The 24,522-nt window shown below is 37.9% G+C and overlaps 1 protein-coding gene across 1 annotated transcript; it reads right to left on the minus strand.

Annotated features, from left to right (window-relative positions):
* Nucleotides 1–315: 315 nt before the first annotated feature.
* On the minus strand, nt 316–24,292 carry DDHD2 (DDHD domain containing 2). The gene is made up of 18 exons (XM_004758218.3): nt 24,055–24,292; nt 22,368–22,595; nt 21,449–21,639; nt 20,773–20,862; nt 20,111–20,231; nt 18,350–18,439; nt 17,071–17,206; nt 14,049–14,257; nt 13,708–13,775; nt 12,524–12,646; nt 11,086–11,181; nt 9,935–10,063; nt 9,673–9,828; nt 9,301–9,403; nt 8,992–9,162; nt 8,171–8,333; nt 2,956–3,063; nt 316–2,501 (listed from the first exon to the last, which is right to left on the minus strand). The coding sequence occupies exons 2-17, from the start codon at nt 22,585–22,587 to the stop codon at nt 2,982–2,984; spliced, it is 2,148 nt and encodes a 715-aa protein (XP_004758275.1). The 5' UTR covers nt 22,588–22,595; nt 24,055–24,292; the 3' UTR covers nt 316–2,501; nt 2,956–2,981.
* Nucleotides 24,293–24,522: the final 230 nt, after the last annotated feature.

Raw genomic sequence — 24,522 nt, forward strand, 5'->3', positions numbered from 1 at the left:
TCATTCAAGCGCTGGAAAATTTCCGAAGTAAAACACTGGATTCCCCATCTGACATAAGTGATACAACTAAGCCATAGTAGAGGCTGATATCTGTAAATATTGAATAGTCTCAGTGCTGACTTTGTAATTGCTATGCTTTAAATTCTGAACTACATCTGCCTATGATCATGAAAACACCAGTCAAGGGAAAAGAACTTAAATATTAGTTCTTCACCCCAAACTTCCTTTTTTAATGAGCTTTAATAACATAAAGGGGAAGAAAATGATTACTGTATTCATTTTCTGTATAATGGATCGAACCAGATAAAAGTAGGCAACTGGCCAATATGGTTTTATTTCAGTATTTCATAAACTTTTAAATAGAATCATGTAAAAAACAAACATTTCAAAAAGTGCAAAATATTAGAAAGCTAATCAGTGCTTTTAATCTTTCCGTGCACACAATCTCTTGCTGAGATAAGCAATACAAATTCTGTAGCGGGGACTATGTATAAAATGATACCCTACAGAGTTTAAAAGTAGGCTTGGTCAAGAGATTGCACATGATACAACCGAAATAGTGCAAATAACACAGCTAAATAAAGAATTTAAATCAAGCTTATTAACCTGTGTACTACACAACCACAATGATACCGTAGGTGGAGAGACGAGATAGGAACTCCTTTATAGTCGTCTGCCCCTCACCGTCAGAAAACTTTTCTTAGTACCAACAGTGGTTTATCTAGCTATCCAGGGTTATGCTGTTCATCTTTGGTTATAGGGACTCATTCTTTCTTGCTTATCCTTTGGTTTACTCTTAAGCTATTCTGCTAATATGAAGAATAAATTTAAATTTGAAGACAACAACTTGACAAAAGCTTCTCCTTTAAAATATAATTGAATGCTACTTAATTCTCAGTAACCCTTACTTCAAACTCAGCTTATATAGTAAAGAAAATAAAAGTATTCCATATATATGACACTTCTTAGTGGCTCAGCATTAGTCTATAAGCAGATGGACAAGTAAAGGCCAGGAACGGATCCTGTACCCAGCCCAGCCCTACCTCTGCCATCTCTAAGGTGACAGTGATTAACCTTCCCTTTCCGTTTCTCTGGAAAGGGATAGAGATCACGGCTGTCACACGGATGGCTTAAGTAAATGTTAAATGCCAATGCACTGGATAACCATGATACATTTACAAAAAAAACCCTTTTTTATAAAAAACAAAACACAGTTTGCCTGCCTATTCCACTTTATAAACAGAGAGGCCTATAGAGTTGGAGGAGAGGGTAAAGGACTATCACAGAGAGAACTGCAAGGTCAGTGACAAACTCTGACCAATGAAAAAGAATATACAGCACAGTGGTGAGCAGATGCCCTGGAAAATATCAGTCTATATGCACCCGTCATCTGCAAGGTACATACATCTCACTTCGCATGTTCTGACACGGACTCTGCACTGGCTGCACAGATTTTTCTTTCAGAATAAGAAATATTTCTCCCAGCCGAAGCTACCTGCCCAGCCAACACTACCTGTGCCATGAGGCTATTAAATAAGCTCTCTGGATTATGGGTACCTAAGCAGGCAATGGTGTTTACAAAATGTCTTCAAAGAGGACACACAATACTGCCTTCACTCAAGTGAATATCGTGGTTGACTTGCACAAATTCTATTTCACCTTAAATGTACTACTGTCAAGGCTATGGGATTTCAGGTTTTGTCAGCCCTTATGACTTTGCCCTCAACTTAAGAACAGAAGTTACTATCAAATAACTAAGATGTCATCTAGAGTCTCCCCATTTGAAGCATAATATAAAAGGACAGGTCTAGAATATATAACATCTTTGCTTTATAAAGATGCACCTAATAGGAACTAAACTATCCACTGAAGACTCTGAGAGCAGCTCGAACAGCTGGGAAAACAATGAATAGCATCAGCGAATCCTTGCGGTCAGCTGTCCGCTGCAGAGAGTAAACAATACTGTGTGTGAGCTACACTTCAGGCCTTCACACAGTACTTGTAGGAAACAAACGCTGCTCGAAGGAAGCTGCCCAACTCCACCCCCACTTAGCCTCCAAATGCAGAGAACAGCAATGAGAGATGAGCGCACCCCAAAATGCCTTCTAATCTCCAGAGCCTGCTTACAAACTGAAACATTTTCTAAAGATAAGTAATAATTTCCTAGAAAAATTTCTACCAAGCCAAAATAAATAAAACTCAAAAAAGACTTCATACTATCTCAAATAATAAGCAATAGAGGATGGCCCTTATCATCCAAAATTAAAGATGCAAACAAACCCCACTATGAAGAGTGGCAAGTGCTTCTATGAAGCCAGTGGTAAAAAGTAATAGGGTCTTCCCTTTGCTTTTTCTCTCACTTCTGAGATAACAAGATTATCTTCCAAAGACCCCAGTGGTAAGTAAGTGACAGGCAACATGCAGGAATGACACGGCTGAGGAGAGGGAAACTGCAGCAACAAGCAGGCGGATTTTCTGGGGGAGGATCCTTCAGTGTCCGTCTAGGGAAGAGTGGAACAGAGGTCACGATGCAGTCACAACTGGAAGGCGACCAGGCAGAATTCGGGAGTCTAATGCATGAACTTTCTATTAAACATCTAAGAAGCTGAGGAACTTAAATCTCAGGATGGGCTCTTCGTCATTAAAATTGTAACTGTTGCCGTGGTAACTTAAATGATAAGAACTATTTAGATTCTGAGTTTAGATCCTAAAAAAGTGACAGGTGTTACTGGACTAAGTCACCAGCAAACACACACACACACTCTTCGTCTAAATGGGCTATTGCACTTATTCCTCAGCAATTTTAACCAGAGTCCCTCTAAAAATGAACAATAACCTAGATCTTGGTGACAGGCAACAGAAAAGTACGTTTATAAAGAGCTCAAGCCTACACTGTTCCTCATAACATGTCAGTATGTAGGAACTATGCTGCATACATGACATTTAAAAACTTACATTAAGCAGCCATATATGGTTCATTTTTACTGTAAAGGCTGATCAAGGAAGATGCCCTGGGTTTGGTAGATTTCTTTGAGGACCAGCAATACCGTATCTTCAGACTCCCTGTAAAGAGAAAAACTTAAGTTGTAAGAAGAAACTAACGTTTATACTAGATGCTTTACATATATTCTCTCATGTAATCTACACAACCACCTTACAAGTTCATTTTTCTCAAAAGTTCATTTTACAGTGGAGTATTACTTAGCCATAAAGAACAATGAAATCTTGCCATTTGCCATAGTGTGGATCGACCTAGAGGATGCTAAGTGAAGTAAGAGACAAAAGCCGTAAGATTTCACGTATATGTGGAAGTTAAAAAACAAAACAAATGAACAAAAACCAGACTCATATACATACAAAGAACAACGTGGTTGCCAGAGGGAGAGGGGTGGGGGGATGGATGAAATAGATGAAGGGGATTAAGAGGTACAAATTTCAAGTTATAAAATGAGTAAGTCATGGAGATGAAAAGTATACCACAGGGAATATAGTTGATAATATTGTAATAAGGTATGGCGGCTACCCTTATGGTGAGCACTGAATTGTCCAATTCACTAGCAGTAATTCACCTGAAACTAATATAAAATTGTATATCAACCACAATTTTTTTTAAAAAGTCTAGCATCATGTCTGGTAATACAAAAAAAGCTAGTAGTAAATAACCAGCCAAGAACTGTTCCCTTTCCACAGAACGTCTTCTTGGAATAATATGGAAGAGCCATCCAGCTGGTCACCTTAATTTTTTAAGGTGACCAACTGGACCAATTTACCTTTTTAAAAATATATAGGGGCACCTGGGTGGCTCAGTGGGTTAAGCCTCTGCCTTCAGCTCAGGTCATGATCTCAGGGTCCTGGAATCGAGCCCTGCATCTGGTTCTCTGCTCAACGGGAAGCCTGCTTCACCCCCACTCTCTGTCTGCCTCTCTGCCTACTTGTGATCTCTGTCAAATAAATAAATAAAATCTTAAAAAAAAAAAAAAGTATAATCGTATAGTTCATAATCAAGATCTAAAAGAGTGTTATAACGAAGTTTCACTACCACCTCTGTTAACCACTAGTTCCCATCTTCTGACAATCAAGTTACCAGTTCCTTATGTATCTTCCAGATACCATTCTGTGTGTGCCCAAGCAATTACTTATATCTAGTTCATAAAGAAATTTGATTAACATCATGAAGGACTGCCTTAAGGATATATAGCAAACATTTCTCTAGATCTGTGGTTTAACATTTTTTGAATCATGTATCTACTTGAGAATCTAATGAAACCAATGGATTTCTCCCCAGAAAAGATTATATATATATATATATATATGCATACATATATATATATATATATATATTTTTTGGGGGGATATATTTTTCCAAAATATAAGTAAAGTTTCATTGGATTCATATGCTTTTTCTATCCCCCAGAAATCCCATACACAGACTTAAGGTTAAATTCCTATGCCAGTCAAGGGGTATTAGCTAAACAAGATATTCAAATGGTGTGATCCTGGTGCATAAATAAATGGATCAAGAGAAAAGAAGTTCAGAAATAGTCCTAAATCTATATAGGAATTTAATAAAGTGAGACTCTCAAATCCACTAACGGTGTTGTGACAAATGAGAGGCATCTGGAAAATGACCTGAGCTGATCTATACCTGTCCCTGGAATAAATCCAAAGTGAATCAAACATTCACATGTAAAAATGAAACCATAAAATATCATAATAAACTGTGGTAAGGCATTCTTCAGAGGATAAGGAAGATCTAAGTATGACACATTCTAGAAGCCAGAAAGGAAAAATCAATATGACCACATAAAAATCAATCTTTTCAATTGTCAAAGACAAACTGGAGAAAAGGCATTTGCAACTCGTCACAGACTGATCAACAATAAAAAAACATTTCAATATAAAAGAGAATAAAGAATATAGAAAACTCCCAGAAAAGGAAACAAAAATGGTCCTGAAATATATGTCAAGATGCTCAATCTTATTCATAACTGGAGGAATGCAATTTCTTTTTTTTTTAAGTAAAAGGCAAAAGATTGATCTGATCTGAAGAGAGAAAGGAGCATACAAGGCGTGCAACTTAAAAACTATAGTGTGGGGTGCCTAGATGGCTTAGTAGGTTGGCCATCTGCCTTCAGCTTAGGTCATGATTCAGGGTCCTCGGATTGAGCCCCACATCGGGCTCCCTGCTTGGTGGGGAGCCTGCTTCTTCCTCTCTTCCTTCTCCTTCCCCTTGCTCACATGCTCATGTGGTCTCTCATGAATAAATAAGCAGAATTCAAAAAAACCCTATAGTACGCAAAATACATACACTGAAAACTACAAAACATTGCTAAGGGAAATGAAAGACCAAAATACAGAGAGATACTGTGTTTGTGGATCAGAAGACTCAGCATTATTCAGATGTCAATTCTCCCCAAATTCATCTGTAGACAAAATATCTGCAATCACAACCAGAATCTCAGAAACCCACTAGTTCAAAGGGATTCATGTATCCCGATTTTTTTTTTTTTTAAGATTTTATTTACTTATTTGACAGAGACCAAAACCGGGGGGGGGGGGCAGAGAGAAGGAAAGGGGAAAGCAGACTCCCTGCTGAGCAAGGGACCAAGGACTCCCTGCTGACCAAGCCCAATGCTAGGCTCAATCCCAGGACCCAGAGATCATGACCTGAGCTAGAGGGAGAGGCTCAACCAACAAAGCCACGAAGGTGCCCCCCAATTTTTTTAAAGATTGATTTATTTGAAGGTTGCCTGGGTGGCTCAGTCGGTTTAAGCCTTTGCCTTCGGCTCAGGTCATGATCGCAGGGTCCTGGGATCAAGCCCGAATTAGGTTCTCTGCTCAGCAGGGAGCCTGTTTCCTTCTCCCTCTCTCTCTCTCTCTGCCTGCCTCTCTGCCTACTTGTGATCTCTCTGTCAAATAAATAAATAAAATCTTTAAAAAAAAAAGATTTATTTACTTGAGAGAGCAAGGAAGTATAGGGAGGAGGGGCTTAGGGAGAGAGAGGGTGAGTCTCCAGAAGACTTTGCACTGTGCACAGAACCCAACATGGGGCTTAATCCCACCACCCCGAGATCACAACCCAAGCCAAAACCAAGAACTGGGCACTCAACTAACTGTGCCACTGAGGACCCCAATGTTTATAGCAGCATTATCAACAGCAGCCAAATTATGAAAACAGCCCAAGTGTCCATCGATAGATGAATGGATAGAGATAGGTGGTATATACACACAGCGTGATACCAGTCAGCCACAAATAAGAATGAAGTCTTGCCACTTGCAACGACAAGGATGGAGCTAGAGAGTATTATGCCAAGTGAAATAAGTCAGAGAAAGACAAATACTATATGATTTCACTCCTATGTGGAATTTAAGAAATCAAATAAATGAGCAAAGAAAAAAAAAAGACATAAACCAAGAAATAGACTCTTAACTATAGAGAACAAACTGATGGTTACCAGAGGGTTGGTACATAAGGGGAAGAGTTAAATAGGTGATGCGGATTACGGAGTGCACTTGTGATGAGCACCAGCTATCTGGAAGTACTGAAGCACTAAATTGTACATATGAAACTAATATTACACTATATATTAACTAACTGAAATTTAAATAAAAACTTAAAAAAACAAGGCACCTGGGTGGTTCAGTTGGTTAGGCATCTGCCTTTGGCTGAGGTCATCATCTCAGGGTCCTAGGATTGAGCCCAGACCTGGAATTGTCCTGGGATCCAGCCCCATGTAGGGTTTCCTGCTTAGCAAGGAGTCTGCTTCTCCTTCTCCCTCCCTCCCTCTTTTTCTCTCCTCCCCTCTCCCCTGCTCACGCTCTCATGGTCTCTTTCTCAAATGAATGAATTTAAAAAACATTTAGGAAGTAAAATATAATAAAAACTTTTTAAAAATTAAATAAAGAATCACAATTTAAGTGGCTCAGTCAGTTAAGCATCTGCGTTCAGCTCAGATCATGATCCCAGGATCCTGGGATCAAGTCCCACATCGGGCTCCTTGCTCAGCAAGGAGTCGTCTTCTTCCTCTGCCTCCTGCTCTCTCTACTTGTTCTCTAACAAATAAATAAATAAAATCTTAAAAGAAAACCTAAACGCATGCATTTCTGAAGCCTTATTACCCATCCATCTTATTTTCCTAGCTATCTTTTTCTTTAGTTTCAATTTATTTGCTGATTATGTTCTTTTCTGTTATAATGTATGAATTTCAATAAGCATTAGTAATCCATTCTATAACCCATCAGATAATTATATTTAATAATGATTAATTCTGTTGAATAAGTTGTGGGGATTTATTTTTTTTTTAAAGATTTTATTTATTTATTTGACAGAGAAATCACAAGTAGATGGAGAGGCAGGCAGAGAGAGAGAGAGAAGGAAGCAGGCTCCCTGCTGAGCAGAGAGCCCGATGTGGGACTCGATCCCAGGACCCTGAGATCATGACCTGAGCCGAAGGCAGCGGCTTAACCCACTGAGCCACCCAGGTGTCCAGTTGTGGGGATTTAATGTACAACATGGTACTAGAATTAATAATACTGTATCATATACTTGGAAGTTGCTAAGAGAGTAATTCTTAAATGTTCTCATCACACACAGTGTGTGTATACACAGAGTAATTATGTAAAGTGATGGAGGTGTTAATCATTTCACAATATATACATGTATCAAATCATGTTGAACATCTTATACAATGTGTAAATTATATCAATAAATCTGGAAGAAACATTTAAATATTAAAAGTATAAACTTAAAATGAAAATAATAAATTCTGATCTAGCTATTGTAAATACTTTCAAATGAGTTTACAATACTTTTAGCAACAGTAATGTATTTGTTCCAGTTCAATAATATGTACCCTTCCTTTCCCCCACCAATGACCAAAAGACACCACTTTTAAAACTAAACTACCTGAACTCATGGTTGCTGACATCATCAGCCCATGCTCTACCCAACTGCAAAGTAAAAAAACAATGTGTTTAAATCAGATTTATTTAAATGATATAATTGTGTTATTTTATAACTGTCTAAAAGTGAAATCACTCTAATCCCAAATGTACACTAGCCTACCCTTCCTTTCCTATATCTATCAAATAGCTTTGAAACAATTAGACCCCTCCCCAAAAAAAGAAAGAAAAGAAACAACACCCAGAAACAAAAACAAACTTCACTTACCAATAGCATAGATGGCTTTGTAAAGCAAATAAATATTCATTAAAACTTTCAATGGGCTTCTCTTGCAGCACATAGTCAATGCGCTGGCCTCCATTCAGCATTCCCACATTGATGGGTGGGACTTCTTCTTTAACTGTCACAGGGGTCTCTTCTGTGTTAACATCTGGACATAGAAGACCCATAATAACAATCTAAAAGCTTCTGGCCATCCAAGGTTGTCCGTACTTCCCTTCAGACTACCAAGGTTACAGCAGGGTGAGGTATTCTCTGCTCAGAAAGCACCTTCCACCTCTCAAGCCCCTTAAAGCTTCTCCTCAAGGCATACTGACTCGTTCAATCCCATTTCTTTCCCGTACCTCTGACAGCTAATTCATTTGCCTCTGGTTTATAAACTAAATAGAAGGATAGAAATCTTTAATATTTGAAAATTAAAGCAAAAAGAATGCAACATTAACTGTGAAATTAAGAGGAGAGCATACTAGCTAGTGCCGAGCCAGGAAAATAAAACCGACCAATGAATACAGGACATTGCCCTATGAAAGCAAGGTGCTTCGCAGAGGAGGCTCCTAACCTCACTTCCAAAGTTCCCAAGTAAGGGATGTCTTTTAAAGCCTCTGTACCAGATATTCAGCTACTCTTGACATTTTTCCTCACAAATAATGTTTTTCCATAATTTGTGGCTCTTAGATCATAGAAAAGACTAGCCGAAGGGAAGGCTCACTAGGGCTCATAGTATTGGTTCTATACCATGAGTAAGAAATACACACTATGGACTCTTATCAGACCTAATGAAGGAAATCAAAGTGTACAGTATCACTGACCACTCAGCTTCTCTGAACTTGATTCAGATTCTGCTTCAGTTTCTTCTGTAGTTTCTGAAGCCTGTAAGGCAGGGTATGGAGCTCTGGTGAAAGACTTCCAGGCCATCCGCAGTGAACCTAGCAAGTTGTTCTTAAGGTCCATACTCATCCTGGTCAAACCCTCTCTCAATTCTGAAACATATTTGAATAAAGAACATTAAATGGTTTACAAACAGTTCAGCGTCCAACACAGTTAAACAAAGTGAATGAGGTCCAGTCAGTCTGCACTGACCAGACATCTAGAATTAAAAGTTCTGCACTCAGACTTACCCAAGTGCATTCGCTTCCTGCCCTTATGATGTGGGATTAGCATTGGCTCAAATTCCACTCCTGGAACCACCATCGGTTCAATCCTATAGGCCACGGGATCAAACTACATAGGAAAAATAATAGCTACAGATACCTCTGCTGAAGAAAGACCGCCTTAGGAACTGTGTATCAGGCAAGAATAATCATAAACTCATAAAAAAACAAAAACTTCAGTAGTTTTGCCCCATCACTTTCAGATTCACACTATTGTAAATTGTCTCATTACCATAAAATAGTATAGAAAAAAGCAAATCAACACAACAGGAAAGTATATGTTCTTTATCAATAAGCTCTAATATTCAGGTGAAAAGACAAGAGCTGTCCAATGCTTACAGGGTGATAGATATTGAAAAAACCTTTGCATGTTGGAAATTTATAGTTGGGATCAATTCTTTTTAGTCCTCGGACAGTAAGGAACATTCCAATGGGAGATCCAAAGGCAAAGAATATTTCTGGTTTGTAGATGAGCCGGGGGTATTTTACAGACACCTGGAAAAAAAGATAAAAAAGTATCTCTCACTGATAACAAGTGACCTCTGTTCCTACCATACCAATGGCACGCAATGAAATGACTCAAGATAATTAGTATTGTTACCTGCCCAATGCCAACATCCAGATAGTCACCATTTCCAGTAGCGTTGGTTTTACTGCAGAAGCCTGGTTCTTTGAGGATGTCAGATATGGTCACCCCTGAAGCTGGCTGCAGGGTTGGTCTATTAATACCCTAAAGAATAAAATAATTCTATGGAGCTGTTATATTGTAAAAATATCCAAAGAAATACACAGTCTGAAAGGATACTTAGGAAAGTTTTGAATAATTCTAGGAAGAGTCTCAGAAAACAGATAAAGCTGATGAAAACAAAAGTTGTCCTAAGTGATGAACGGACATCCTTACATGCTCTAAATCAGTGAACAAAGCTATCTGGGCAGCAGCTGAAACTTTAGGCATCCATTATGAGAGAAACAACAGCAGAGCATGATAAAAGAGGAACACCGAGGGCCACTAAGGGTTTCAATGAAGCACAACTCCCTTTTAAGTAGAATGTCTCTATGGGTATACAAAATGATAGAGATACTGGGCCACGAACTCGGCCTTAAATAAGAACTAAGCAATCTGCTACAAAGTTGAAAAATAACTGCTAAGATATGGAAAGGAATTTAGTGGGTGAAAAAACTAAATGTAAAAGTACTATTACAACATGGATAAACCTCAAATTCATTATTCTAAAGCAAAAGAAGCCAGTCACAAAAAGCCACACACTGTATAATTCCATTTAGATGAAATATCCAGAACAACAAAATCCACCATGACAGAAAGTAGACCAGTGGTTCACAGGAGAGGGGAATGGGGAGTGACTGCTAATGAGTATGGGGTTTCTTTTTAGGGTGATGTAAAAGTTCTCAAATTAGATAGTGGTAATCATGACACACCTCTGCAAATACACTAAAAATGACTGAATTGTATACTTTAAAAGGGTCAATTTTATGGTATGTGATATGAATTATATTTCAATAAAGTGATTATGGAATTTTTAAAAATGGAATGGTGGGAAGACTCCAAGGGAGACAAGACTTCTGAAGCTAGTAACATTTTTTAAGGATATCAATTAAGAAAATGTGTTTAATTTCTAAGGAGAGCCAAAGATCAGTTAACAAAGTTGCTTAGCTGCCTAACCACATCACAAAGCACGAGGATATAAGGATGTCAAAAACCATTTAATCCTACAAGCTATATTAAACACATACCATTAAATTTTTTCTGGTCCTAAAGTAGTGTAATATCTTCTTTCTTGGTCCTAAGGGAATTCCCATTTCTTGAAGATCTTTGTCAGTACATAAAGCCTAGGTACAGAAAATCAAATATCCTTATTTCTAGGCAAAATAAAAAAGAATTAAATATCCTGTTCTCTGAGAGGAATGAGACCCAAGCACTACTATTCTTTTTTATATTAATAGGGGTCCCTATTGGTACAACATCATTAATAATTTTGAGGGGAAAAAAGTACTTTATTCATAAAAGCCTAAAGAAGAATAAAAGGTATCAGTACTATAGTATCAATACTACAGTAATACAGATTACATTGTATTATTATACATATACACGTATTTAAAACACCCTACAGAAGTGGGTATCTACCTACATGACAAAAGAACATTCCTTGATTTCCACGCGTAGATGTCATAGTCCTGAGAAAGATTCTATCCCTATTCATGGACATAAGCAGTAAGAACATACAGCAAACACTGAGCATGAAACAAACTAAACAATCAAGATCTCAGCTTAGGTGCTACTCACCTGATAAGGTTAAGTCTTCCTTCACCCTTCCAGACTACTAGTCTTATTATACATTCTTAATACTACTATGTACTTTTCCAACTTAGAACTTACCACTATTGTAATTAATTATGTTTATTTAATATGTGTCTTCCCCACTAAGCCATAAACACAATGTTTATGTTTATATAAGATGTTTATGGTTTACCTAATACCTTACTGACCACTCTATCTCTAGTCAAGTATATGGTAGAGCATGCCTGCTCGTATTAAGCATTCACTAAATACCTATTAAATGAATGAATGTATTGCAAGCCTGAAAAAAAAGAAAAAAAAAAGTGGCAGAAAACCAAAAACAAATAAGCAAATAGCCACAGTACGGCTCTTGAAGTATTAGAGAAAATAAGCTGGAATGATAAGTGGTCATTCATTCTTACTCTGTTTTCTGAGCTATGTTATTTTTTAGTCTTTGCTCTATCACTGTATGTTTGTCAGTATGGCTCCTCTGAACTTTGGTCTCCAACAAAGCAAAGATCACTTTATAAGATAAAAAACACATAAATAATGCTAAAGGACATTACTAATGATAACAGAGTTTTTATGACTAAAATGCTTCTGAAGGGCAGGCTCTTAGTCAGCACTAAGATGAAGATAAACCTAAAAATATTAAAAATGGTATAAGCATGAAGTTTTTTTGTTTTTTTAACGATTTTATTTGACAGAGAGAGAACACAAGTAGGCAGAGAGGCAGGCAGAGAGAGAGGAGGAAGCAGACTCCCCGCTGAGTAGAGAGACCGATGCGGAACTCGATCCCAGGACCCTGAGATCATGACCTGAGCCAAAGGCAGCGGCTTAACCCACTGAGCCACCCAGGCGCCCCTAGCATGAAGTTTTAAAAGATTATTTTACCAGCGCTTCCTTATCTACTTTCTCCTTCTCAAAGAGATTATAGAATTCAGAGAGTTGAAGTTTCTTCAAATCTTCCTCTAGCGTCAGTGTGTCTCCTTCATCCATGACAATATTTGGTGCATCCTAAAAATTAAATTGTAAAGCTCATATTCTCTAAATTCATTTAGACGGTCCTTTATTAGTACTACTAGCAATAAAAATAATGTACTATATAAGAGTTCTATATAAAGATATACATAATTTTAAATAAATTGTAATTTGTACAAAATATAAATTAAGTAATCTCTAAGTATGCAACTTTAGTTGAAACAATGTTTTTAAATGAATGCATGAATGATTATCAAAGTGTTCTTCATTACCAAAACATTCATTGAGTTCTTATTACAGAAAGAGCATTTAAGACATAAAACAATCTAAAATAAAGCCCGTCTTGGAAGAACTCACAGTCCAACAACAGAAATAAGACACTTATATAAAAAGAGAAAACATACAAGATAGTATATGCTAAATACTAATTCAAAACTATAATGTGTCACAGGACTTTGTTTTACAGATGCTTTGTTTTAAAGATTTTATTTATTTATTTATGTGAGAGAGTGAAAGAGCACAAGCAGGGCAAGCGGAGGAGGGAGACAGAAGCAGACTCCCCGCTGAGCAGAGAACCAGACTCAGGGCTCGATCCCAAGACCCTGGGATCATGACGGGAGCCAAAGGCAGGCATTTAACTGACTGAGCCACCCAGGCACCCTACAAAAGATGTTTAAACACCAAGTCCCCCCACTGCTTTCAAAGGGAATTTCTACAAATTATATCATTTTGTGTCCAATTCATTCTTCATTTCCTTATATGTAAACTCCCTTTCAGTTCAATGATTCTATAATTGAACTGATTATAGATGATTCTATAATTCTAATAACAGAAGAGAAGTACATATTTATAATGGAAAATAAGATATCTATAGTTATTTTAGAATGTGGAAAATATTTGTGGAAGCTTATGACTATCTTGCTTCTGTCATCCAAGAAGATACCAAGAGATAAGTCTATTAAAATTAAAATAAATGTAAAATTAATGTGTTATGGTATGGGACTAAACTAAGCAAAAAGACAAAAAAGTACGTCTAAAATCTAAAAATCCGCCCAAAGAAATGGTATAAGAGAAGTATATCTGTATATCTAAATTACCTTTTCACTGTCCATATCCCCCAAAGAATCTTTCTGATTTGTTAGTATATCAAACAGTATAAGTGAACCTAAAACAGAAGAAAGAAGGGACAATTTCTAAGTATTGGCACTACACAGCTTTTATACAAGAAGTATTAAGCCAATTACCCATGTAGCAAAATCTATGAAGCAGAAAGTTTTTCTTTCCAATCCACCACCACCCCCTTCCAACCCCTTCCAAATTCTTCATCACAGACCAGTTCTAGACCTCTAAATGTGATATAGGTAAGACACTGTACTTCAAAAACAGGTGTCCTTAATATGTGATAGTCCTCTCTGATCACAGAGAATTCATTTGTTACCTAAACTATGACCAGCAATGGATACACCCCCTTTGAAATCAGGGTTCCTCTGAAGAAAAAGTGTATATATTCGGTTCATTTCAGAAGCAACTGTGTCCACGATAGTCTGACAGTAGGTGGGGCTATTATAGAAGAAGACATCCAGAATTGTGTCATTGGTGAAGTGCCTTAGGCGGTTAATGCTGGGCAGAGTTATTCGCTGCAGATCTCTGGGGGGGGGGGGGAGAGAAAAATATATATATATGTATACACACACACACACATATATATTTTAAGCAGAAAAACCTAATACATTCTATAACGTCCTCTAAGTTATTATCCAGCTTAGCCTTCAAGCTTAGACTTAGATATTTAAAGATACAAGAGATAATATCTATTAATAGGAAACACAAAGGACTCAGAGACATGTTTAATTAAGTCAAAACGATGTGATCAGCAAAAGTCAGTAAGAATCTCTACAAGACAACTTCTTTAATACACAAATTACAAGGAGATAAGAGATGGAAAGGTAATCAAGAGATTAAAAGAGACTTAAAAAAGACAAATCAACAACGGGCTCCCAGGTGGCTCAGTCAGTTCAGCTTCGCCTTCGGCTCAGGTCATGATCCCAGGGCCCTAGGATCAAGGCCCAAGTCGGGCTCCTTGCTCAGTAGGGAGTCTGCTTCTTCCTCTACCTCCCTGTCTCCCTGCTTGTGTTTGATCTCTCTCTCTCTCTCTGTGTCAAATAAATAAATAAAATCTTTAGCCAAAATAAATAAATTGTGTATGTATAAAATTACATTTACTAGACAACTGGAAACTTAAACACTGTATATGTGCTGATATTAAGAACTTTTTAGGGGTACCTGGGTGCTCAGCAGGCAGTCTGCTTGTCTCTCCAACCTTCTGTCCCCCCCCCGCTCATGCATGCTCTCTCAAATAAATAAATAAGTAAATAAATCTTTTAAAAAAATAATTTTTTTAGGTCTGTAATGGTGTTATGGTTAATATATTTTTAAAGGTCCTTTCCGCCATCAACAGATGAATGGATAAAGATGTGGTATAGATATACACGTGGTATAGATATACACGTGGTATAGATATAGGAATACTATGCAGCCATCAACCCCCCCCCCCGCCAAATCTTGCCATTTGCAATGATGTGGATGGAACTAGAGGATATTATGCTAAGTGAAATAAGTCAATCAGAGAAAAACAATTATCATATGATCTCTCTGATATAATTAATTTGAGAGGCAGGGCGGGGGTCATGGGAGGAAGGGAGGGAAAAACGAAACAAGATGGGACCCGGCAGGGAGACAAACCATAAGAGACTCTTAATCTCAGGAAACAAATTGAGGGTTGCTGGGGCGGAGGGAGGTGGGAGGGATAGAGTGGCTGGGTGATGGTCACTGGGGAGGGTATGTGCTATGATGAGTGCTGTGAGCTGTGTAAGACTGATGATTCACAGACCTGTACCCCTGAATAAAAACAATACATTAGGGCGCCTGGGTGGCTCAGTGGGTTAAGCCGCTGTCTTCGGCTCAGGTCATGATCTCAGGGTCCTGGGATCGAGTCCCGCATCGGGCTCTCTGCTCGGCAGGGAGCCTGCTTCCTCCTCTCTCTCTCTCTGCCTGCCTCTCTGCCTACTTGTGATGTCTCTCTGTCAAATAAATAAAAAATCTTTAAAAAAATACATTATATGTTAATTAAAAAATAAATAAAAGTCCTTTCCAATATACAAACATACATTTACAGATGAAATGATATAATAAAATTTGGTTCAAAAATGATATGGTGGAGGGATGGGCAGTAAACAGAGGTTGAAAAATAATGGATAGAGCAGAACTGGCCATGTGTTGAGGTTTGTTTGCCCTGGGTAATCATAATCTGTATATGAAGATTCATTATATAAGCTATTTTTGTATACAAAATTCTCTGTAATAAAGAATTTTTAAAGACAGAAAATACAAGATGATTTTTCTAGAATTCTCAGCATTAAGGTTTTTTGATCACAAGTCAAATGATAAATGGATCAGCTCCCTTTCTCAATGCGGAATTTCTGAAAGCTGAAAGAGAGACTACCAGATGCCAAAGGCAAACAGAATATCTCAAAAAGAAAAACCATGCTGATATTATCCAAATCAACTTCCAATTAAAGCTTTCTCAAAATACCCAGAAAGAGTCCTCAAAAGATTCAACAGCTTCTGTAGTTTAGGGAGCAATTTGCCCTTAGGAACCTCTTAGCATCAGCTCAAACCTGAAGAATGTGAACTCTATCTAGTAAAAGCAACACCATACTACAACATCTGGCATATGGAATATGCTCAAATCATACGGTATTAAGAACTGAGAGACACAGAATCAGAAAAGCCATTTCCAAGACCAACATGGAAATAATACTGACTACTTCCTTTATCTTCCAGAAAAGCATTTGCCATTCTATCCTACAACTATATTATGAACACACTTCTTTCTGGAGAGCCTACAGCTCTCTGAAATATCCTTAATATAAGGCAAACTTCTCTGACATTACCATAAAATGAACAAACAAAACAGGGTTTGTGATTTAAGAAAGCCATCACTTAAAAGTTGTATGAATTATAACTTGGATTATAAATGCTAATAACTTAATGTTCAGGAATTTCCTTTTTTTCCCCCAACATGGAAATATTATCTAAATATGATCACAAAAGGAATGACAAAATACTCTGTACATCTTGAGGTAGGCTGGCTTTGACATCTAAAGATGGAAATGCTTATACACTATAGGAATAAAGCAATGTTTGGTCTTAATGCTAAAGAAATAATAATAGCTATAATAGAAATACTAATAAGCTAGTAAGACATACACAGTTCTTTACTCCTAACCAGGTCAGCATTTAATAATGTATCTCTAAGAAAAGACACAGAAGTACAAAAAACTTCTCATTGAACAAATTTTTATATAATTAGCTATAGCAGAAATATCCCAACCATATCAATGATCAGAAAATGCATTACAATCTTAGTTAACAACTCAAAGACATAAGATGTTACTCACACATCCACACCAGTAGAATGCAAAGGACTATGCCAGTTGACTGGAAGAAATTCTACCCTTCCAATCTGCTGATTTTCTTGGGCTTTCTTAAAATGTGTCTGCAGCAGGTTCAAGGAAACACTGCGAAAATCGTTAACTGGAAAAGACATTAACATATGCATACCAGGGAAGCAATGAATTCAGAGAATAAGGATGTAATAGATCACATAACTATGCTCTCTCTGTTTGCTTAGAACACGTATTTACTTGAGTGAAAAACAGCAAAGTGGTATTCAGGAAATATCAGTGCACAAAAGCTATTCCCTTAACACAGAACATTATTTTACTATACAAAACACTTTATCTAAAGAAAAGTTAACTTCAAAACTTCTGTGTCATGGGAACTATTTCAATTTTTAAAAAAACAAAAAAATCACATGACTCTGTCAATGGCCTTACAGTTAGATTCCTAACTAACTTTCTGATTCTTATAAACAACCTCTAACCAATATTTTAGATTTTAAAAAAACCAAAAAACTGCTATTTGAAATTCATACTACAACAGTCTTAACCTTCCAGAAGGTTTCTGCTTAGAAGCATTAACCAGTAGAAGATTCCCAAGTTGGGAGACTCTGAATATGTACTATTAAGTTTTAGAAGACACTACCTTTTAAAATCAACTTATACTAATGACCTAAATATTCCAAGTAGAATATCAAGAGCTTTATCATACTATGGATTACAAAAATGACTTAAGTTTCTCTTATTCATTTAAACTGTATCATCGAGGCACCTAGGCAGCACAGCCATTAAGTGTTTGCCTTCAGCTCAGGTCAAGATCCCAGGGTCCTGGGATCAGGCCCCACATCAGGCTCCCTGCTCAGCGGGAAGCCTGCTTCTCCCTCTTCCAACCCCACCTGTTTTCCCTCTCCTGCTCACGGTCTGTCAAATAAATAAATATTTTAAAAAATTAAAAAAAAAAAACTATATCATCTTTTTGGTTCCCTTTAAATTTGGAGTGGTTAGAAAGAGGACCATCACATTCATAAAACAATTTTATAAGGATTAAGGGCTTGTTCATTCAAGAATTATTAGTTAAGATTATAAACTATTAGCCTAAGGAATTCACTAGTACTTTAGGTCTAAGTTAAGAAGCTTTACTACCTTGCCACCTGTCTTTAGCTCTCCAAATCTTATTATGCAGATAAAAGACTAAAAGCAACACTTTATCTCAGCTCACAGGAGCACTGACTAATATTCCCCCTTAAATGATTTAATCTTACATGCTTTGCAAACCTACCACACTGTACAATGCTTCGAAAGCGGAGATCACAAGCTGGTCCAATCCCATGGACTACAAAAACCAAGTGATCTATTTGTAAAGGTTCTCCTGTAAATGATAGTAAAAAGAAAAAACATTTCATATAAATAGTCTTAAACTCTGTTTATAGTCAAACATTCACAAAGAATAAGTTACAAAAATGGGCAAATTAAAATACAAAATCATTTTTTTAAAAGAAGTTATTTATTCATTTGAGAAGTGGGGAGAGGAACAGAGAGACAGATAAGCTCAGCAGAGGCTCAATCCTGTAACCCTGAGATCATTACCTAAGCCAAAATCAAGTCAGTCCCTTAACCGACTGAGCCACTCAGGCATCCCAAGCAGATCATTTAAAGGACACAAACAGTCCTATAATTTACTTAGTAAAATAATGATTTTACCATGTTTCTAATTTATCTTGACATAAATCTATAAAAAAAATTTTCAGACTTTAAACTTATCATTTTGAAATAACTGCAAGCTTACAGAAAACATGAAAGAATTGTATCGACACTCGGGGCACCTGGGTGGCTCAGTGGGTTAAAGCCACTGCCTTCAGCTCAGGTCATGGTCCCAGGGTCCTGGGATCGAGCCCCGCATTGGGCTTCCTGCTTGGCGGGGAGCCTGCTTCCTCCTCTCTCTCTATCTGCCTGCCTCTCTGCCTACTTGTAATCTGTCTGTCAAACAAATAAATAAAAATTAAAAAAAAAAAAAAGAATTGTATCGACACTCTCATACACTTTTTATAAATTTGACACTTCAACATTTACATTTGCTTTATTATTTTCTATGTGTGTTTACACACACATTCATTTTCTTGAACCACCTGGAAGCAGGTTGCATCTATTATTAGACTGCATATATCATACCTCTTTAAATACTTAACCCTTTAAATACTTTAATACGTATTTCCTAAGAATATTTTTTTAAATAACCACAGTAATCAAATTCAGGCAACATAACGCTGGTAGAATGCTTTTATCTAATAGTCCATTTTTATCAATTATACCAATAATGTCTGGTGTATATATAAACCTTAAAATTTTAAACTCGTCTTTTAATTTTTTTAAAGTTTTTATTTAAGTGATCTCTCTACCCAATATGGGGCTTGAACTTACAACCCTGAGATCAGGATTCATACAGTCCCCTGACTGAGTCAGACAGGTGCCCCTAAACTCATCTTTTTAAATTATAGTAAGACTAAAACAAGCCATCTCCTCTCAGAGATAAAAAGGAATTTTGTAATCCAGTTAAATATATTGTGAAACCAACCATAAATGGCCCCAGCTAGATAGCAATGGATAACCACTAAAGTTCACTGAAAACATTTTCCTTAGTTCACAATCTTCAACAATAGGAGTTACCAGAATTAATTTTTGACTAATTAATTTTACCAGAACTAATAATTGATTAATTTTAATCAAATATGCAGAATCATACTTCTTAAAATTAGGACTAAATCAGTTTATTTGTACCAAGTGACTTCTTGATTAGTACTGCCAAATTTTACCCATCCCACAATATATATACTTAGCAACTTTAAAATAGATTTTTACATCTATTAAGATTCTCAGTGACTAAGTTTCAGCTCAGGTTGTGATCTCAGGGTCATGAGCTGGAGCCCCACCTCCAGCTCCACACTCAGTGCAGAATCTCCATGAGATTCTCTCTCCTTCTCCCTCTGCCCCACCTAAGTCATAAACAAGTCCATCAGAAGAAAAAATAAACAATTAACATTACCACAATGAATGTCAACAGAAATGTTCTCAACCCCTCTCTTCACTGTCCTTGGTCGACCCTGTTCAGTGGGTGTTGAACCCCATTCATCGGACCCTGCAACTGGCTGGTAATGCACCATAAGCTTAAATAAAAAAGATCAAAGCAATAAATATATTCTGCATTATAGACATCTCTATTTATACATTCTCAGGGATAGGAACAGGTTTTTCAAGACAGAATACATAGTCAAATCTCAACTAGAGTTTTGATACCCAACTCTGATGGCCTGAAATGAGAACCCTGAAAATACAGTAGGCCAATGTTGTACATATTAAATACCTTATGCCTTTGTCAATTATACCTCAATAAAGCCAAAAAGAAAAAAAATCAGGCTAACAGATCTTTCAATAATACCCTACACATGTAAAATATGCCCACATAATGTGTCAGTGATATTCTTAATTTATAGTGTTGTAATTTTCCCTAAGAAAACTGTTTTGTATAAGGTGAAGAAGGTAAAAAAATGGTGGCACTGTCTACAAGTTTCATAATTGTGAATGCAATGTAAAAATTTCCAAAGGGTATCCTAAATAGAATCGCTATGAAAAAGAAACCAATTAAGCTCTCCGTAGTAATGCAATTAACCTTTAATCCCACATGAAAGAAAGCTTAATTTGCTTTACCTTTGGATTGTGTAATATAATAATTTCTCTGTTAGGAGACTCCAGTTTCTTTTTCCACTCATCCAGAGTTACAGCAAGCATGTATGTCTCCTTAACAGAAAATACATTTCATTAGATTTCTCTAATAGCTTTTCTATTAAAACTGAACTTTTTTTTTACAAGAATACTGCTAGATAAACAATTAGGTAAAAATATCCAACTCTAATGTATCAAATATTTGAAAATTCTTTTAAAATTACAACAGATAATAGTATACAGCAAAAAAATTCCCTCTTATTTTCATCATCTAGACTACAGAAAATCACTATTCATATTCTGATATACTTCTTTCAATAATATTAATGTCTACTCCAATTTAAAGAAAGCAAATTTCAGACTATTTCCAGCCAGAAAAATAAAAGGCTAAAAGACCAATCCTGTGGTCATAATTTAAATATTATTAACAATGATCACCATTAGGGAAAAATTTTTAACTTAAAGGCATAACACTCTACATAGTATCTTAAAATCTGAAAATAAAAACTACTTTATCTTGAAACTAACAAAAGATATGCTATAAATGGATCCAGATACAACAAACTCTTTCTAGAAATTTCACAAAAACAAGTCACAAGAAAAGACTACTAAATAGAAGAAGAAAAAAATGAAAATAAGTCAAAAGGGCTCAAAGGAATACCTCTAATACTTGGCTGAAGCTCTCTGAGTAGGGAACATACTTATTATCTTTGTCTCCTTTGTAAAACCAGGTACATCGTCTCACTTCTGACGCTAGCTCATCCCAGTATACAGCATACCGCATCCTCTCCCCCAAATGCACATCATATCTGCCCCCATCAGTGGGGACAACTCTCCAATTACAATCTTTTCCTATCAAGGATTGCAAAGGGGGAAAGAAGTACATATATCAAAATAAACCTCCCAAAATACAATTCTGAGTTATACTCTAAATAATGTAACAAGACTTAAGAATGAACATATTCTACTTGCCTAAACATTAAACAAATTGGAATTGATATTTTTTAACTAATTCACAAACCATCAAAACCATTCTTGGCTTTAATGAAACATGAAAAAAATAATACCCAAATACTGTTTTGTTCTTTTTCTGAGACAGTAGTGTCCCATTAAACAAAGTATATAAGGCTTTCTGAATTTTTTCTTGAGGCCAAAAAGTAAATTAACAACCATGACCATCATAATGATAAAAGTTACCAGCATCATTCTTGTTTCATAAAGGAAGAAAAAACAAGTAACAAGTTAGAATTCATTCTTTTGCAATGTGACATGTCTCCATTCTTCATAAAGAAAAACTGAAACATGTTAGAATATAAGAAATAGAATTAGATAACTATGCATAAATTATATTAAGTACTGTTTTCAAATATAAACCAAATTCTTAAATATTATAATGTGACTGGTTAGTAATATAAAACTTCTATTTCTATATAAATATGCTACAGAAGAGAATGGCCCAAAAAAATGCTACAGAGAAAACTAGAAAAAAATCTAATATTTTTAACAGCACTCAATATAAGAACTATTATAGTAGACTGAGAGAAATAGTCTTAATCTATCAGAAGTCATTTCCATCTTACCAGATCCATATGCCTCTTCCAGCTGCTGTGAATCCTCAGAGTTGAAAGGAATCCATGTCTCCTTAGAATCTATTATTTTACAATAAAACCAATGAGGAGAAACTGGCTCATACAAACTGCCAGTGTCCATGTCTAGCAGCTCAAAGGAACTACATGAGTTTGGTGACGGGGATGGATCTGACTGGGACAATTGTTCCTGGTGTGATTCCACTGATGACATTTCGCTCTCTAAAAGACAAGACACAAGAAAACTATTGGGAAAAATCATTTTTCTTCTATTAAAAGTGAAATTTCTCTCTCTCACACACACACAACTGGTCATTTTAAGGTGTCATTTCTGGAAAAGAAAATCTCAAGGGGCCACATAACTCAATACAGAAATAACATGCAAATTAACAGCTGAATTTGAGGGGAGGTTTAAACAAAATGCTTTTTATAGTCAGTCCAACCACCTTACACTGATTTCCCAATTCTCTCAGAAAACTGCATGGCTTTAATATAGACAAACCAGAGGGGGCCCTGGATGATTCTGCCAATTAAGCACCTGCGTTTGGCTCAGGTCATGATCTCAAGGCCCTTGGCTCTGGAGCCCTGCACGACACTGGGCTCCCTGCTCAGCGGGGAGTATCCTTCTCCCTCTGCTCCTTCCCCTGCTCCTGCTCTTGCTCACTCTCTCTCTGTATTTCGAATAAATACAAATTTTTAAAAATAAAATTAAAATGACTTAAGAAAAAAAAGACAAACCCAGAATCAGAAGAAACACATGGTCAAAAACTTGATTGCAACAAAACATCTTACCCCAATTTCAATCTAAATCTATTACTAAAGGCAAAAAATTTACTCCACCTGTCTTAATAACACCTAGATGTTAGGCTCCAGGCCCCTATCATTACACACTTACATGCTTATCGGAATCTTAAAATACTGAAAGTAAAACTATTCACTTAAGACCCTGTCACCTTCTATTGATCCTTGAAGTGTACTTAATTAGTGACTAGGGCACAAATTCTGAAAACACGAACCCTAGTTTGAGCCACTGTGCGCACGCGCGCACCCACTCCCACCGTCCAAGTCTCAGGAGAAAAGTAACAAGTGACCTCAAATGCCTCCTTCTCTCAAACACGACTGTGACCTGTGTGGTCCTACCCCTTCAACACTCAGACCACCAGGCAAGGAACACTTCACACACGCGAGTGTACTCAGTTTGAGGGGAATGAGCATTATTGGTATCTCAGCACCGAGAGCAGCAGGATGGCAAACTCCTGGCCTCCTCTGGGCCAACGCTCTCCAGCCTTTCGGCCGCTTCACCTTTCTTCCTGACACCAATTTACCTCCGCCACCTTGGCGCATCCCTCTCCCCCCACAACCCTGGGCCTCCTGCAGCCCAGATATGGGACCTCAGAGCTCGGGGACTTGCCTCCTCCCGCTTGCAGCCCTGCAGAGAGGAGCGGAGCCACCGATGGAACAAGCGCAGTCCGTACTAAGGCAAGCCTGGCCCCTTCACCCGGACCGAGGTCACTTCCCCGCTCCCCGCCACCGTGGTGGTCCACACAGCACCTCTCTTCTCTGCCTCAGGCATTGCGTCCTCCTCCGCCACCGGCATCCCCATCCCGCAATGCCTCCAACCCGCAGCCCAGTGGCCTCCCTCCGCCCAGCCGCCCACCCCAACACGCCGTCGCGGGCTCACCTGACAGCCCCGCTGCCTTTCACACACTCCTGCCCTCGCTGAGGGGGGCACGACATGTCCCCGCGGCGGCCTTTCCCCCGAGCCCAGGCGGGGCGGAGCGCAGCAGGGCGGAGCCTGCGGCCCCGCCAGGCTCGGACCCAACACTGGGCTCCACTGCGCTCCCAGCGGGCGAGCAGCGGGTCGGTCTACGGAGAGCAGAGGTGAGGTGGTGCGGGCCGCGGCGTGGAAACGATGGGTGGGGCAAGGAGAGCCGCAGGAGACTGGTCGGAAGTGTCGCGAGAGGTAGAAGGAATCGCGCGAGATGTGGCTCCTTCCTGCGGGCAGGGAGCCGAAGCGCTGGGCGCGCGGGCGGCGCGTGGGGCGTGCCCTCCGCTCCCGGATGGCGCGCGGGATCTCCGTCTGAGGTCGGAGGTCTTTGAAAGGCGGGGATGGGGGATAAGACGTTGTAGGTGTATGGGAGCATTTTGA

The sequence above is a fragment of the Mustela putorius genome, unplaced genomic scaffold, assembly GCF_011764305.1.
Source record: "Mustela putorius furo isolate JIRA1106 unplaced genomic scaffold, ASM1176430v1.1 tig00003976_pilon_pilon_pilon, whole genome shotgun sequence".
NCBI lineage: Eukaryota > Metazoa > Chordata > Mammalia > Carnivora > Mustelidae > Mustela > Mustela putorius.

Excerpts from the sequence above, each read along its gene's own strand:
- DDHD2 (XM_004758218.3), bottom strand. The coding sequence starts at position 22,587 with ATGTCATCAGTGGAATCACACCAGGAACAATTGTCCCAGTCAGATCCA. Across the intron at positions 18,440-20,110 it reads TTCTGTTGACATTCATTGTG|GAGAACCTTTACAAATAGAT; the intron begins GTAATGTTAATT and ends TATCATTTACAG. Across the intron at positions 9,829-9,934 it reads TGGATGTTGGCATTGGGCAG|GTGTCTGTAAAATACCCCCG; the intron begins GTAACAATACTA and ends CTTTTTTTCCAG.